This window comes from Falco peregrinus, chromosome 10, assembly GCF_023634155.1.
Source record: "Falco peregrinus isolate bFalPer1 chromosome 10, bFalPer1.pri, whole genome shotgun sequence".
Lineage (NCBI taxonomy): Eukaryota > Metazoa > Chordata > Aves > Falconiformes > Falconidae > Falco > Falco peregrinus.
This window is the reverse complement of record NC_073730.1, coordinates 24634879-24650924: the sequence shown is the minus strand read 5'-3', so window position 1 is coordinate 24650924 and position 16046 is coordinate 24634879. Positions and strand designations below refer to the sequence as shown.

General features: G+C 39.5%; 1 protein-coding gene across 1 annotated transcript in view; it reads left to right on the top strand.

Moving 5' to 3' along the window:
- The window catches only part of GPBP1L1 (GC-rich promoter binding protein 1 like 1), a 34479-nt gene that overhangs the window by 12147 nt on the left and 6286 nt on the right, over positions 1 to 16046 (top strand). Inside the window, exons 2-7 of the mRNA XM_055815138.1 lie at positions 3348 to 4239; positions 5130 to 5244; positions 7079 to 7208; positions 7557 to 7840; positions 10612 to 10684; positions 11879 to 12072. Coding sequence (XP_055671113.1) covers positions 5185 to 5244; positions 7079 to 7208; positions 7557 to 7840; positions 10612 to 10684; positions 11879 to 12072 — 741 coding nt within the window. The 5' untranslated portion in view covers positions 3348 to 4239; positions 5130 to 5184. The remainder of the gene's footprint in view (positions 1 to 3347; positions 4240 to 5129; positions 5245 to 7078; positions 7209 to 7556; positions 7841 to 10611; positions 10685 to 11878; positions 12073 to 16046) is intronic.

Genomic DNA, 16046 nt, shown 5'->3' with positions numbered 1-16046 from the left:
ATTATTGAGTACTTGGCAAAGGTCATTTCAGTTCTAGGTAGTAACAACAAAAAAAAAACCCAACAAAACACCAACCAGTGTTAGATATTAGGAAGAAAGCTTAATTTGCACAATTTTTGCCACTGTATAAACTGGTCATGCTCCTAAATCTTGAACACTTTGTGCAGTTTTGGTGACGTTGTATCTAAAAGATATGGTGAAGGCCATAAGGATGATTACTGGTGTTCAGAAAGCTTCTGCAAAAAGTCTGACTTAGCTTGGAAGAGGAATGACTTGGTGAATATGTATGTCATGTATAAACGCATGAGTATCATGAAAAACTGAACAGAATGCGGTTGGGCACTTTGTTAGCACAAGAAAAGGTCCAGCTGAATTAAGGCTGACATTTTTAAAGCCGTGAATTGACTTTTACACAAAATACAAGCAAATTGTATCCCTTCCCATTTGGGAGGCAAAATTTATAAATGTGTTGAAAACCAAAACAATTCAACAGATTTACATAGAAGCACTGACTGGTAATAAACTGTAATACAGACTATGGCCTAAAAGTCTGAGAAAGTATCATGGAAGCCTGGATGCTATTCCCTCTTGTTCTTGCACTTTTTTTTTTTTTTTTTTTTCTTAAGAATTTATTGTAGGTTGTTGTCAGAGAAGGCAATTGAGAAACTTTGGGTCTCGCCCATTACGATTGTGTGATATTACTGGTTTCAGTAGTGTGGTATGTTACAGAAGTGGTCTTAGGTAAGTTGAAGGTGTAATGCTGGAGAGGATTCGGAGTGCGTGGGGTAATCCTAGAGACTGAAGGGTTTCAGTAGTAGAATAACGTACAACATTTCATCTAACAGCAGGTTTTTTGCTTTAGCAAGAAGTATTGCATTTTAATGTCACATGCCTTGTTCTTTTGGGGATAGTATGTGCACTAGAAGGTGATGGCTGAAGAGCAGTATACATGCCTATTGAAATATGGAGCCAGCTACAGGCTGTATCTGCATATAGTGTGTTGGCATGTGGCCCTCAGTACCTTGCTTATGTCAGGAAAAACAACTTTGGAAGGGCTTAAGATAGGGCTTTGAATTTACTGTCTGAAGTGTGCCTTCTCTACGCTGCCTGCAGGGAAGTGGGTGGAGATTAGTTTAAGCATCTTGCTTTAATTTACTGCAACCTCAGTGCAGACCCTCCCAGTAACTGTGACACGCACAAGTGAGATTGTTTCAGAATAAAGGTTACAAAAGTATCAAAATACTTCATAGAAGGTTTGAGGTGATGTGGAGGTCGCTTCTTTAACAAATATAAGGTTTTCTGGTCACCCTAATTTAGGCAAACTGTGCAAGCACAATGTTTGCAAGACTTCCAACAGCAGTCCAAAATGTCATGTCTAGGAGTTGCAGTAGTCTGTCTACTGTAGTATCTACGGTTAGATACTGCTCCTTAATGAACTGCCCTGGTCACTGATACTACCAGTGGTACCAAAACAGCAGGTTAGGAGACCTGAATCTTCTGCAACATCTTTTCTTAATTGGTGGTTGGAGTTTTGCAGAGTTTCACCTTGGGTTTGGTTGTACCAAAATACAAAAAGATGTCTTGCAGCAGTACAAGTTTTGCAAACTGTTGATGTGCTTTCCTTTTCCATTGCCTATTCCAAAGGTACTGGGAACATTTTGTGTGAAGTGGAACCTGGATATTATATTTCTGCGGTGGTTTTATTCTTGTTGCGTACTCAGACCTAGTTCCTACTTAGAAACTGTAATTCTGTGGTGTTCATTTATTTAGATGCCCCTAAATTCAGAGAATTTTGCATGGGCTTTGCTCTGGTTAGGTCCATTTTTCACATCGCTGTGAATTGTTTTCAAGGTTCATAAAATCAACTTCCTAATTATATGACTTTGGTCAATAGTTTGACATGCCTTAATTGCTATACAGTTTGTTCTGAAAAGCATATTTATTCAGAAGGTAATGAACCTTGTTTAAATATAGTCAACTGCATTGACTTTGTCCCTGTTTTATCTTCTACTTCCTACTCAAATGTTTGGTAGCAGCCTCAGAAGGTCACATCTAAAGGAGTTCTGTACCTGTGCTGAGTTCAGCATGATGGGAAGACTGTCTGCAGCAGGTGTTGCAGCATGTCCCTAAACACACTGAAAAATTACCCTTTAATATAAAAACAGGTCGTGATAGGTTAGTGCTTTTGTTGTTTCCAGTGTGTGGCGCTTACTAGGTTGTGGTACAGGGTGGGATGCTCAGAAAGTTCCCAGGTCAGTATTGTATATGGCTGTGTCCACTTGTGTTTTGCTTCATCTTGGCTGGTAGTTTGTAGGGGTTGTGAGGCTGCTTGTTGTTACTCTGCCTCCAGAAATGTGATCATGGCTCACAGCTTAGGTGAAGACGTGTTTCCCTCTTTCTAAACTCCTCTACACAATAATCACATCTAGTTCCTGGAAGGAAAAAAAACTTATGAAAATGTGGGGGGTTGTTAAAGAGAATGACCCAGAGGATAAAAAGGTGGTGATTCTTTTACTGTTCCTGCTGTGTGTTTATTTTGAGCTTCTGTCAAAACTGTCTTAAAAACTTTAAAAAATAAAATAAAATCCACATGCTTAAAGAATGGCATAACAAGTGCAACAAAACCCAAAACTGATCAAAGAATGGAATCATATCCAAACAAGGAAAACAAACTCAAATATAAGGGCATAGTAAAGCACACCTAAAGGGATCCTGGGAAACAGCTGATGGCATCAAAACAGTAATAAAACTTTTCAGATGTTTCAGGAGCAGTAAACCTATCTGTTTGCTTCTGGTTAGGTAAGATGGCTCAAGGAAAAAGAGGCCATAGCAGAAAATCTAATTGTTGTTGATATTTTCTGTGGAGGAGTAAATGGAATACTGGATGTATTACCACCATGAGTCTCTTGAGAGGGGAGTCTGGCTGTACAGGAGCAGGTGAGGAGTGATTGTGGGCGTGTAGAGGAGGCGAGGCACATGGAATGGCCAAGCCTACTTGTGGTCTAGAGTCTCGTTATTTTAGCAGCAGGTTTTAAAATTGCTATGAAGTGTGGAATCCCTTTCATCAGCTGTGTGCAGTTTCTCCACTCTTCCCTTTTATTTTGATTCAGCTTATTTGTATTGCCCTTTAGTAAACTAAATCTGGGAAGTGATCATTTAAAAGCAAAAATGCCCTTTTCGGGGATCTTTTCCTTTATTAGATTATTTCAGGTTTTGTTTTGATCAGAGATCAAATAGGTTTTGGCACATGCGCTGTATTTGCTCAATTTCTCTTTCCGTTCTTCTCTCTAGTCATACTTTGTCATGTTTATGCTGTTGAACTGATGGGGGTTTTGTTTGTTTTTTAGTGACTACAGTTCCTGTCTCACCTCTTTGATGGAAGAGGACTATGACCAAGAAGTGAACTCTCCACTGTAGAACAAGAAGCTCCTGTGGAATAATTGTGTCCCTTTAAAAGCAGCACCCAGTCTAAAAAAAAAAAAATAGAGTAGAAGAGATTATTTTTGGACCTGGCATTTTTTTGTTCATGTGACCTATGTTTCAGCATGTAAATGGTGAAAAACGGGGAAAACATTTGTGCTTGCTTTTGAGCTTTATATCAAGTAGTGCTTAGCTCTGTGGAGCATTAACCACGTTACGTGAAGATCAGAGTATATCCTAGCATTCATTTTTTAAAATACTATACCTTTTTTTAGCAGATGTATGTGATAAAAATGAAGTTTATATTTTAAGAGCACTTGGGCAGATGCTTCTTGTTTAGGTCTCAGCATTTGGGGCAAACGTTTTTATGTAACATTGTCCTTTTTCCAGAGTGTTTAGGTTGATCGGCTGCAGATCATGCATTATCCAGCAGACCTGAGTGTATCTATTCAGTATTAACCATGGTGTTGCTCTGAATGTTGTCATGCAGACTTGACAAACCTTTTTGTAATGTAAAGGCTGACTTCTCTACTACCACGACCAGAGAAAATTTAATGAGGTGAACGTGGTCGTGGCTTTTTTAAAATACAAATTACCTTCTTAGGTATCTTTTTTTGTAGTGAGAGTGCAAAGATTGGTTAAAATGAGCAGCTGAGGGGGTGAAGGGCACAGTTGGCACGAAGTGCGGCCTCTCGTGCTCTGCTTCGAGACGCACTGTTGCCTGAAGGCTGGCCTTACAGCATACTGGGGAAGGAAGGAACCCGAAGGTCAGTGAAGCAGAGAAACTGAGGACATTGGACTGCAGAGGCCAAACTCAGGGTGAGTGATCATATGTACTTATTTCTTTGCTTTTGTAGTGTTGACTTGTTCATAGATAAATTAAAGGTGAAAAATAAAGCAAGACGATGAGCTGGAGAACTTTCCACAAAAAGGCAGAACTCAGTTATACAGAGCAATAATGGAATTTTCATCGTTTTGAGCAGTGGAAATTGCTATGACATTACATGTGGGAAAGAACAACTCCGTTTTGGACTCCTCAGTGAGGCACCTCTGTTGGTCTTCGGTTAAACTTCCATTAAGATCCTTCAACCAGTTTGTGTTCTGTTACTAATCATTTGGTTTCTTAACTATGAAACCAGTTTCAGCATAGGGTATTCCCTGATGCATGGAAGTTGGTGGATCTGGATACAGTTTTAAGTTGGGAGTGCAGGAGCTGGCACATAGTTGTCCTTCAGGTCTCTGGTCTTCTGTCAGTGTCTCTTAACATCCATCACCTGTTTGGTCATACTTGATGTATGGCCTCTGGAATAAAACATGGCAGTGATCGCCCCTTTGTAGACTATGACACCATGAGCAATGAAGGAACTTACTCCATATTCTGCCATGTCTTGCTTTTACATATCTGTGCATTGTATGGCTTTTGTATGCTGTTTGTTCGGTTTCCTTGCCACCTACACACCCATCCTATCATGAATTTCATGGGTGTGTTAATTGTAAACAGGAAGTAACTAGGAATGTTTAAGTTCTTACCTGTTCTATTCAGAGGAACAAAGTCAGCAGGGGAAAAAAAAAAAACCCACGCTGGAGTGTAATATGAAAAACTACAGTGCTTTTCCCCTCCTGTTCATATAGGCCAAGCTTTGGGAAATAAATTGTATTATTTCAGTTTGGAAAAGATGACAGTCAGGGAATGTTCTTTTCATTTACAGATCCTGGCCATGAGGTTTGATGCCTCATTTTATTGAAGGGAGACACTGGACCTAAATGGCGCAGCATGACTTTGTTCCTGCCTGGCTTAACTTCTCAACGCCACAGTCAACCAAGGTAACATTAATACAGGTCACCTCCTTTTACAGCTGTGACAATAATAATAATTAAAAAAAATAAATGCCTTGGTGTTTCCTGGAATGTGAAATGTTTAACTACTTTAGTGTTTTTAAAGAAGGCTTTTGGAAACTTAAGGTGATGATGTGTTTTAACCCCAGCCAGCAACTAAGTACCACGCAGCTGCTTGCTCACTCCCCGCCCCTACCCTCCAGAGGGATGGGGTGGAGAATCATAAATTAATGTAAAACTCGAGGGTTCAGATAAAAACAATTCAATAACTAGAATAAAGCAGGAATAAAAAAACCCTAAAACAATAATAGCAATAATGAAAAGGAGGGAGAAGAGGAGAAGAATAAAACCCAAAGGGAAGGGAGAAAAAAACCCACATGATGCACAGTACAGTTGCTTGCCACCTGCTGACCGATGCCCAGCCAGTCCCTGAGCAACGATCAACAGGCCCTGGCCAACTCCCCCCAGTTTATATACTGGACACAACATTCTATGGTATGGAATACCTCTTTAGTTCAGGGCAGCTGTCCTGGCTGTGTCTTGTTTCTTGTGCCCCTCAGGCCTTCTGGCTGGCATAGCCTGAGAAATTGAAAAGTCCTTGACTTAGTATAAACATTACCTAGCAACAGCTAAAAACATCAGTGTGTTATCAACATTGTTCTCACACCAAATCCAAAACACAGCACTGTACCAGCTACTAAGAAGAAAATTAACTCTATCCCAGCTGAAACCAGGACAGGTGAAAATCATTTTTGTTGTCTTTGTCTTGACAAATGTATCGCTTCTATTTCAGAGGAAGAACATTCTTTGTGTTCAGACATGGAAGTAGTTCAGTGTCTTTGCACTGTGTCTTGAGTGGGATCCCAAACAGAAAATCCTTAAAGAAATGGCCCTAAAGCTGTGGGAGTCAGGACTTGAGCTGCCATGTATTTACATTTCAGGATACAATTTCAGTTTAATTTATGAAAATAATCTGACCCTTGTGGAGTAATATATTGATAAGCCCTTGGGCTCTAACTCCAAACTCAGAAATACTCATTAGGTTTTTTGCAAACTTAAAATGAGGGCAGTTTGCCTGTCACCTTCCTTACAAAACTGATTCCAGAAGCAGCTTGGGTTGACCCCGGAAGTCTGCTTTAGGACTTCAACAACTTGTGTCACTTCTGCATGGGGTAGAGAAAAACATTTTAATACCAAACCAGATTATGATGGACAGCATTGGTGAACAAGAAAGAATACACCTTTCGCCTCCATGCTTAAATAGGGGGACACAAAAGTAATTTCAGGATGTTTGATCCATTTTTTTATCGATCTGAATTTTTTATAAATGAGGGAAAGTGAAGAGCAAAAGATTCTTTGGAATCTTAATGCTGGAAGTATTAATGTTTTCTACAGAGTCATAGTCCAAAAGTGCTTTAAGTTACTTGAGTATCTCTGAATTTTAACCAGACTGATTGGATCCTCCATTGCTGTCTGCTCCTCTGTTTAGGGGGAGTGAATCAATGAGCACATATGTATCACAGGATTTCTTAAATTAATTTTGCAGAAAGTATGTGTTTGCAAAGACTGCTGATATTAGTGTGTTAGGTTCTCTTTGATTCTGTGTAAGATAGTGGATTTGTGTGCCTTTCCGATCAGGCTTACATGATTGTTGACATTGGCTAAGCGACGGAGATATGGATGATGTATTGAAAACTAGTAGAGAGGTGAAGGGGGTGGGTTTGGTTGGTTTTTTTCAATCGACAAAATGTTGCTGTTGGACTGACAGGCTCCTGGAGCGCCCTGATGAATGCTTCATTACATCTCTTTTTACTTTCTGCAGTCCCCTGCAGCCACCTTTGAGAAACATGGAGAGCATCTTCCACGGGGAGAGGGCCGCTTTGGGGTGAGCCGTAGGAGACACAACTCCTCTGATGGATTTTTCAATAATGGGCCCCTCCGAACTGCAGGAGGTGAGTAAGAAGGATCAGAATGTAGCCTGTGAGCAAACATTTTGGAATATTCTGCAGAATATAAACATTTTCCCAAACTGTATTTTTTCAAAACATCCTACAACAAACTTGTACTGTGCTCTTCTCTCACGTCATGTGCTCAGGCCTTGAGGGGTTTTTATGATAGCTGTATGTGCATTGTATAGCTTGGTTTGTTTTCTGTTATAATCACACAGTAGCTTAATAAGGTTGGCATAGTAGTTTACTTGGTGAACACTGACTTAACAACAAGAAAAACAGCCTGATATTTCCGATATTCTGCACGCTGTGTTGACTTTTTTATTTGCACACTTATCTCCTTTTGTTTAGACTGCTGGCATCAGCCGTCCCTTCTCCGCCACGATTCTGTAGATTCTGGTGTTTCTAAAGGAGCTCACGTTGGGCTTTCTGGCAGTCAGCCTGGCTGGCATGGTCCCTCACGGGGCCATGATGGTGTGAATCAGCGTGGTGGAGGAGGAACTGGAGTTCATCGCCACTGGAATGGCAACTTCCATTCTCGGAAAAGTTCCGCCTTTCAAGAAAAGCTGCCTGTTGAATCCAGGGAAGAGAAGAAAGAAGATAAAGAGCAGTTGCAATTTGAGGAAGAAGATTTTGTAAGTGTGTAGCTTCTCACTAGAAGTGGCTTTTCAGATCTCATTTTTATTAGCGCTGATAGGTGGCAAGGATCTAGAGTTGCATTCCATTCCATGTTTGAGATGACAACAGATTTAACAAATGATTCTGATGCTGACAGGATGCTGATTGGTACTCAGAGTCCTCAGGACCTGACAACCTGTTGTATAATGGATGCTGGCATGTGTATTTTACCAAATGGTTATTGTGAACTGAAGACACGTCATAACACACAAGCCAGATCTTCATTGAAACCCATAAGGTGACACTTTGGTTTGCTACAGGAAGAGTAATTGTGTTGACTTTGTGGCATTGCTTATGAAGGTTTTTGGTTTGGGTTTTTTTTTTTTTCTTCCCTCCTAAGTAGGCCTGTTCAGCTTATCTTCAGTCTGCCTGCTGTTCCTGTCTCCTACATTCTGGTACATGTTGGTGTTTGTGGTAACCTTCCCAAGCTTGTTCATGATGTGCTCGGACTTTTGCAACTGTCTGTCTTGAATCCTCTGGAGTAGTATTGTGTTCTCAGAGATGTTTTCCTGCCTCTGTTAATCTGTGGATCGGGGTTTCTTGAGCCATTTCTTCCATCAGTATCTCAAATTCACCAACTTTCTCCTTACCCAGCACACTGATTCATGTGGTATTATTAGTATGATAGTCTTTTACATCCTGGCTCTGTTTTTACTGGAATATCTTTAGTTTTCCAAACTTTCATGAATAGTACTTGGACTTGCAGCTTTCATCCTTGCTATGTGCATTCCTTAATGCTAACGCTTTGAGATATACGCACCTTTTCTGCTTTCTCTTTACAATTTCATTTTTTTTCTCCTGTCCCTTGAAGATAATTTTATTGTTACCAGACCATATGTTTTGCTTTTTGCATCCTATTTCTTGCGGTCTGTAGGCTCTTCTTGACCAGTCTAATGAGGTCAGTATCATCTGTAAGGTTCTAGTAAACTCAGTTCCTTCACCTAATGCAATTCCTCTGACTTTTCCTTCATCTTCAATGCTAAAGCCATTGCTGCCTCCAGTGATGAGAGTTTCTGCTGATAGTATGTACACTTGCGTGTATCATCATTTTGGGCTTTTTGCTCTCTTATTCAGTGTTTATCTCTGGAAGGCTGTTCACAGCTGAAATTGTCATGGCAGTTTGATGGCACTGCTGCTATTCAGGAAGTCAGGAATTGAAGTGAAATACATGCCCACTGCTGCTTCAGGGCAGAATCTAGAGTCTACACTTAAATTGCCACAGGAACCTGTTTGATTTATGCTGCTGGGTTTTTTTCAATGAAGTACCAGGGGAGCGATCGCGTGCTCTTCTTCAGCTCCTTCTGCTGGAAGTGGTAGCCAGCATCACAGGGTGGTGAACACCTGGAGAGCAGTGATAAAGCTTGCGTGTGGATTTCTGTTAATCTGATTTCTCAAGAATACTGTAATTCAGGATTTCTATAAGCCTGTGCTTTAGACTGTCAAAAGCTGGTTGAAATGTAGAAAGTTAGTGTTAATGGTTGCGATTGTGCACTGTTGTCTATCTTGGTCTAAATCTTTTTTCCATACTACTTCATTCTCCTCTTCAGTGCCTTGATGAGTGCCTTTCCCCATCTACATGGCTGTTTCTTCTGTAATTACTTCCCCCAATTTTGTTAAAGATGATAATGCCATACACTGTCTAGCAGCAAGCTTTGCTAAATAACTCCTGTATTGTCTTTGCCAGAGTGGTGAAACTAATGTATGCTGTGGTTAAGTATGTAGCTGTTAGGTCTGTGTGGCTGAGGATGGCAACGCTTCCCCTGAAAGGTCTGCAACACAGGCTGTTAGTTTAAGTTCTCCTGTGGTGTGAGCACCCCTGCTATAAAACTGACCTGTAACTAAAAAATGAAGCACTGAAACAGGAATTTCTAGGGTCTGAGGCAGGAATTTATGCTATGGTGTGACATTTTTTCATAACTCTTATAGAACAGGAATGCCTACTATTTCAGAAGCTCGTTATTAGAGACTTATGCTGTCACCATAGTAACTAACATGTGAAGAATTCATTAAAAAGAGGAAAAAGATGGCTTTATTTTGAACTCAAGTTATTTGGGACAGGGAAGAGGAATAGCTAAATCACAAGCGCTTGTCATTGAATGCTTAGATTTTTCTGTACTTTGCTTTGAGCTCCGATGTGTCCTTAGTTGTTCCACCAGGTTGAATTGTGATACTGAATCAAAGGTAAGTCTGCAGAGCGCACTGAGTCTGCATGCAGTATTGCCCTGAAAAGTGGACTCTGAAGCTTAACATAGTCACGTGTAGTTTTTTTGTCAGTAAATATATATATATATTCATTATTCCTTTACATTAGGAGCCTAGTATTGCTTTTGGGTTGTTGTTTTTTTATTGGTTAATGCATTATTACTGTATAAAATTATTTGGGAAATTAGACAAGATTCTTCATATATGGATGACATGGATTCTGGTTTATATTTTGAGCTGCTCATTAAATACCTAAATCTGTTATGTGTGTATTGGTTGGTGGCATCTACTTAATCGTATAGTAGAAGACATAAGGGCCTATCCTGAACCCTCTGTTGGCTGAAGCCAAGGAGAATACAAACTTGGGTTTCAGCTGTTTTGTGACAAAGCACCCTTCTAATTCAGATGCTGTTCACAGAAACCTGCTTGCACTCTGGGTTCCTAGAAGTAAAACATTGTTAATACTGAATATTTTTTTTGTTATATGCAATATGATCGTATACTAATTTGCATTGTCTTTTTATAGCCATCTTTGAATCCAGAAGCTGGAAGACAAAACAACCAGAACAAACCTTTAGGGACACCTTCTGGAGTATGGGGTAGGTGAAAGTATTTACATCACTGTACAGAATGCTGATGCTGAAGCAGAGAGTTGTGACTGATGTTCAGATGCTATTTTTTTCCACTCAAAAATGTTTTTAAAAACTTACCTAAAGCAGACAGTTTGCAGCTTTTTCTCCTTTGTTGTTTTCCTGCCACAGTCTTCACTGATCTCTTAGCCTTTTTGTCTACTTGAAATTGTGCTTGTCTTGTCATAAAAAAACTGCTGGTGGCAGTAATGTCATTGTTCTGCCTTTGCTTCCTGTCTTAACTGCAGTTACAATTCCATGCAGACATCACTTGAAGGGCAGAGCAGATTTGAGAGAACTAGACATTAGTTCCTGACTTGTGATCTTCATATTAGAAATACAGCAAAACTGTCATAGTTCTGTGGTTTGGATTTATTTGGGGGTGGGTTTGTTTGTTTGGTTTTTACTCAGAACAGGCTTGCTTTTGATTCTGATGTGGTATGCAAATCTGTGCCTTTAAAAAAAACCTAAAAATTAGTGAAACAAGGTACCAGTTCTAGCAGCTAAATACAGGTTTGTTAATCTCTAGTTAGAATATAGCTAGATGATTTGAGTTAGATACCATAAATAGTACAAATACAAAAAAAAAAAAATCAAGAACACTTCTTGTTGTAGTACTGGATTGTGTTCTTTTTGCATGTTTGTCAGGTAGCTATTGTTCTGCTCAAAAAATAATGACAATTAGTATTTATGGGGCTTTTAGCCATTTATACTACTACTGTTTTTAATTGTTTTGCTCCTGCAAATATGTTGATTTGGCCTGAGAAATATTAATTGTGTTTGTAAAAGCACTGTGTCTTTTGAGATATGTTATGCAGAGTATTTTTGCTGTGTCAATGAATTAACAAAGCTGATCCATGGTTGCTCAAAAAAATGCCACTGTCTGTTCTGATTCCTCTAGTATGGTGGAAGGCTGTTAGCTGATTATCACTGTTGGGTTTTTTCACTTCAGTGTCAAGGGAGCTGTTAAACAAAAAAAGATTGGACTTCGACATCCTTATCCACTATCTTTGCTCAAAGCTGAAATGGAAAAAGAGCTGATAGCAGTCTCGGAATCAGATGTGTAGCATCTAAGATTGAAAGGGGAGAAACTAGCAGTATACTGAAGCTGTTATGAAACTGAACATTTGTATTTCAGAATCTTTCTCATGTTAATTTTTACAGAAAACCCCCCTAGTGCCAAGCAACCTACCAAGATGCTGGTCATCAAAAAGGTTTCAAAAGAGGATCCTGCCGCTGCCTTCTCAGCTGCATTTACATCACCTGTTTCTCACCTGGCAAATGGCAACAAAGCCACCACCATTGTCCCAAGTGTCTACAAAAATCTGGTTCCTAAACCTGCAGCTCCTCCTTCCAAGGTACAAGGGTTTCAAACCAAGTTAGTGAACTGCAGATCAAGGGAGAGCTCTCTCCCTTGACAGGGGAATCAACCCCCTAACAAATAGCAGGAGTTGGAATCCCGGTAGTTTCTAGGGTAGCGGTCTTTACAGTAGAAGTCTGTTTACTACTAAAATTGTTGTTCCCTATTAAAATGCCATTTGGTCTTGTCCATACAGAGAACTAACCTCTCTTCTGACTATACAAATGTCTGAATGGGTGTGTTCTTATGCATTAGACAAATCCTTATATTAATTAGACAAAACAAGCAATGCTAGAGAAATGGAACGTGTGCTACAATGTGCTTGAATTGTTCACGTGACTACCTTGAAAAATCTTTATTAGGTTACAATACTTTGATGTGTTTAAAACACAATTGAGGCTAAGATCAGATTAGATTGTAACATCCTGCAATTTAGCTCTAATTTAGTTGAGCCTTAAAGACAGCCTGGAAAAGTAATGGGTTTTGTGCTATAATTATTTTACTGAGAGAAATATAGGAGTGTTGAAAAAAACAAGTACTTTTTTTTGTTTGTTCTTGGTTCTAGGCTTTATCTTGCCCATTTTTCCAGAGAATCTACGTGTATAGATACCCTAGAAACTTTGTAGGTTTGATAGTCAAAGTATTGAAGAGGCTAAAGAAAATTGTTAGCTAGGTCATTCTTTAAAAAGGTGTCCAAATACTTTGAGTGCTAAAATTTATTGATAACTAATGCTGGCTGTGACATTCCAACAAAATCTTCCCTATGATTAGAGTAGATCAGTTTTACACACTTCAAAGGAAAATAGGAAAGATTAACAACTTTTTTTGTAAGAAAGCAAGCTGAGAGCTTCTTTCCCTTTTCTAAGTTTCTCTTAATTCAGGCTAAATTCTGCCAGCTACAGGAAGAATCCTAGTGATTAAAATTATTATCAAATAAGCTTACATAAACCCTTAATTTGACAACTGATCTCCTTCTCAGTGAGATGGGATGAATTGGCCCATTATATAAGGCTGTTACTAAGTTTTTCAGTCCATATACCTACTTGTTTAGAATAGTTAAACAAGATGCAGCTTCTGATGGATAGGGGCCTCCCGTGGCTTTTATTTTTGCTTGTACAGCTTGACTGATATATGTGCATATATAGTCTTACCTATTTTTAGTCTGGATGTTTTGAGTGGTCTTTGAAACAAAAAGTCAAAGATGCAGTTTCTGTCCAGACTCTTAAGATGGTCTTTTTGCTTGCTTCAAAGTAAACAGAGTTTTAGTGAACAGGAATGCAAACAGCTTTTCTGTCTTAGCTGTTGTGTGCAAAGATAACTTGCAAGGTCTGAAAGTTAGTGCTATACCAACTGTAGAGATTGAAATGCATTGCTGAAGCTATGCGAATGTCTGTTGTTAGTGCTGGTCATGGTATACCTGTTGCTTGAAATTGTAAAATTTGGACATAAAAGTCTGTGTACCTTTTACTCCTTGCTGTGTAGTCACCACTGCATTTGTTTGGGCTACTTCTGAAGCCCATGGTTAGAGCTTTTCCGTTAATTCCATCTAGAAGAGCTGCTTTTGAAGCCTTTCCTAACTGTTCTGAAATTAGACTGTAAGTTTTTCGATTCCTGAGATTAAACAAAAAATGTATTAATTGGTGCTCACAGTTGGAATAAGCCACTTAGTATTTTTCAAATTATCTACAAACATTATCTTTTTCTGAGACAGCCTTGTGACTGTGGTGTGGAAGTTCAGCTTACGTGAAAGATAATGGTAGGGGGTTTTGTTAGCTTGTTTTACATGTTACATAGCTCTCATTTCCATCCCAGATTCTGTATCTATATTTAAATCAGACATTATGACAGTAGGTAGTGATAGTTGCCTAAGTTTCTTTTAATGAAGTATTCACTGTGCTGAACCAGTCAGTGGGCATGGATTACGCCTGGATTCATACCTGAAGTATTACAGTATTGATAACATACACAATGCTGTTTGGCTAGTGGAGAAGGTATTGACTTTTGGTACGTAGCCCAAGAGATCAGTCATGTTAAGTAGGATATAAATATGTACTTAGTGATTTAGAAGTATTTGAGCTAATTTAGAATTCAATTAAGATGTAGAATTAGAATTGTAATAGAGCGTTTAAGTGTGCATGCACTGGCCTGGTGCTGTGGTTGTTGGGGGAATATGGTGCTCCTCAGTGGTGGGGATTGCAACAGGGAAGGATTGGCCGCTGGTGTCGTCAGCAGCACTTTTGTTTAGGAATGGTGGCCATAAGCAAAGCTAAAAGGTGAGATTCAGCGTATTCTTGGCCAGAAAAACTGTGTGCATGATGCCTTTTTTTAAAGGTACAGACATAAAGCAGTTATGGTAGGATGCCTTATTCTGAAGACTTCTAGAAAGTTGTACAGAAACTGCAGTGCACAAAGTAGTAGAGGGGTCAAAACATCTCTTTTGACCAAGTCAGCAGTATTGGAAAGCTGTCACAGGCAAACAGAATGAAAAATGTTTGTGCTAAGTTGTACCGAGTAGCACTGAAAGGAAGAGGACTGGTGGCAGTGAAACAAGTCCATTCTTTCTTGGCTAATTGAGATGGCGAATTGTTCACAGTCAAGCAATACCTCCTCAAGGTCGTAATCTGCAAACGATTCCTTTTGATTTTCATCTCTAGTTGTTGTGCTTGAATCTGGTGGCCTCCCTAAGAAAGCAACAGGGTCTGGCCTTGAATTTGTCTGAGCTGCCCCTTTGTGGAAGCTGGGAGAACAACGGATCAGCAGCTCGGAGCTGGGTGTCTAAGCAGGGCGACCGCCGGCTCTGCGCAGAAAAACTTTTTGTCACAGTAATTCTACACCCTAATTCTAGTACCAGGCAATATTGTGCAGATCGGGATGTTTTCTGGGTTTGAAGGGAATGTTTGGAATGTGTGCTGTGAATGCCAGATAATCCGTTCAATAATGTGGACTGCTCTTGTTTTTAAGTTGGAGTGGAAGAGGAATGCTGATGGCCTCCCCTACTGATTTATTTATTTTTAAATTAATAAAATAACCCAATGCAGAGTGATAACATACTGAAATAATTATTTCTGCTCTCCTTGCTTGCAGAATGCAAGATATGTTGCATCTCAGATTTAACTGAATCCCACTTGTGCATGAGTTATTTTGCTGATGGCTTGAAGTTGGCTTCCAAAGTCTAATGGGTCAAAGGAACCAGCGTGGTTTAATGCTCTGCAGGAGTATTTCTCGTGCTCTTTGATACAAGTTTCTTGTTGGGATCCTGTTTGTAAAGACTGTCACTTCACAGTGTTTGTCCTTGGTTGATAAGAGTAACGTTCCAAGTAACAATAATTTACCTTGAAGTCTTTGCTTTTCAGCCACATCGCTAGTGTTACTTAAAGGGATACTGTAGAGAGTATCCAAAACAAAACAGCAAATGCTTATGCTCTTTAATGAGCTGGCTGCTTTTTCTTCCTCATTGCTGAATCAGTTTAATGATGGACACTTTCAGAACCCTAGGAAATAAATAATTTGCATTCTCAACCTGGACAGAAATATTCCTTGATGTGCTTCCTCGCACAGGGGAAATTCCTGTCAAGTGATGCAAACCCTTTATTTGTGGCATACAGTATTCCCATATGAAATGTGAATTTAATGGGTTTGGGTTGGTTTTTTTTTACTTCCCATCTGTGGGTAGCTGTAAGATGCATTGCATTACTTGGTGGTGATTCCAATTAATGAAGAGCAATGCTGGATTTTCTTTGAGTAATAAAGAGGTTTTACTGGAGAGTGGTGCCCATGAAGCAGAATTGTATTGGGTTTGGGGAAAACAGAAGATGGGTGAAAATAATGGGTGTTGAGATAAACTTGAGACTGTTCTTGCAGAGGGAGGGGGGAAAAAAATCTGTACAACAGCCAACATAACATTTATTTGTTTTACTACTAGCAAGCAACCCTTCTTGTGCCTTACCATTTACTCTCCAGTATTTTGTGTTC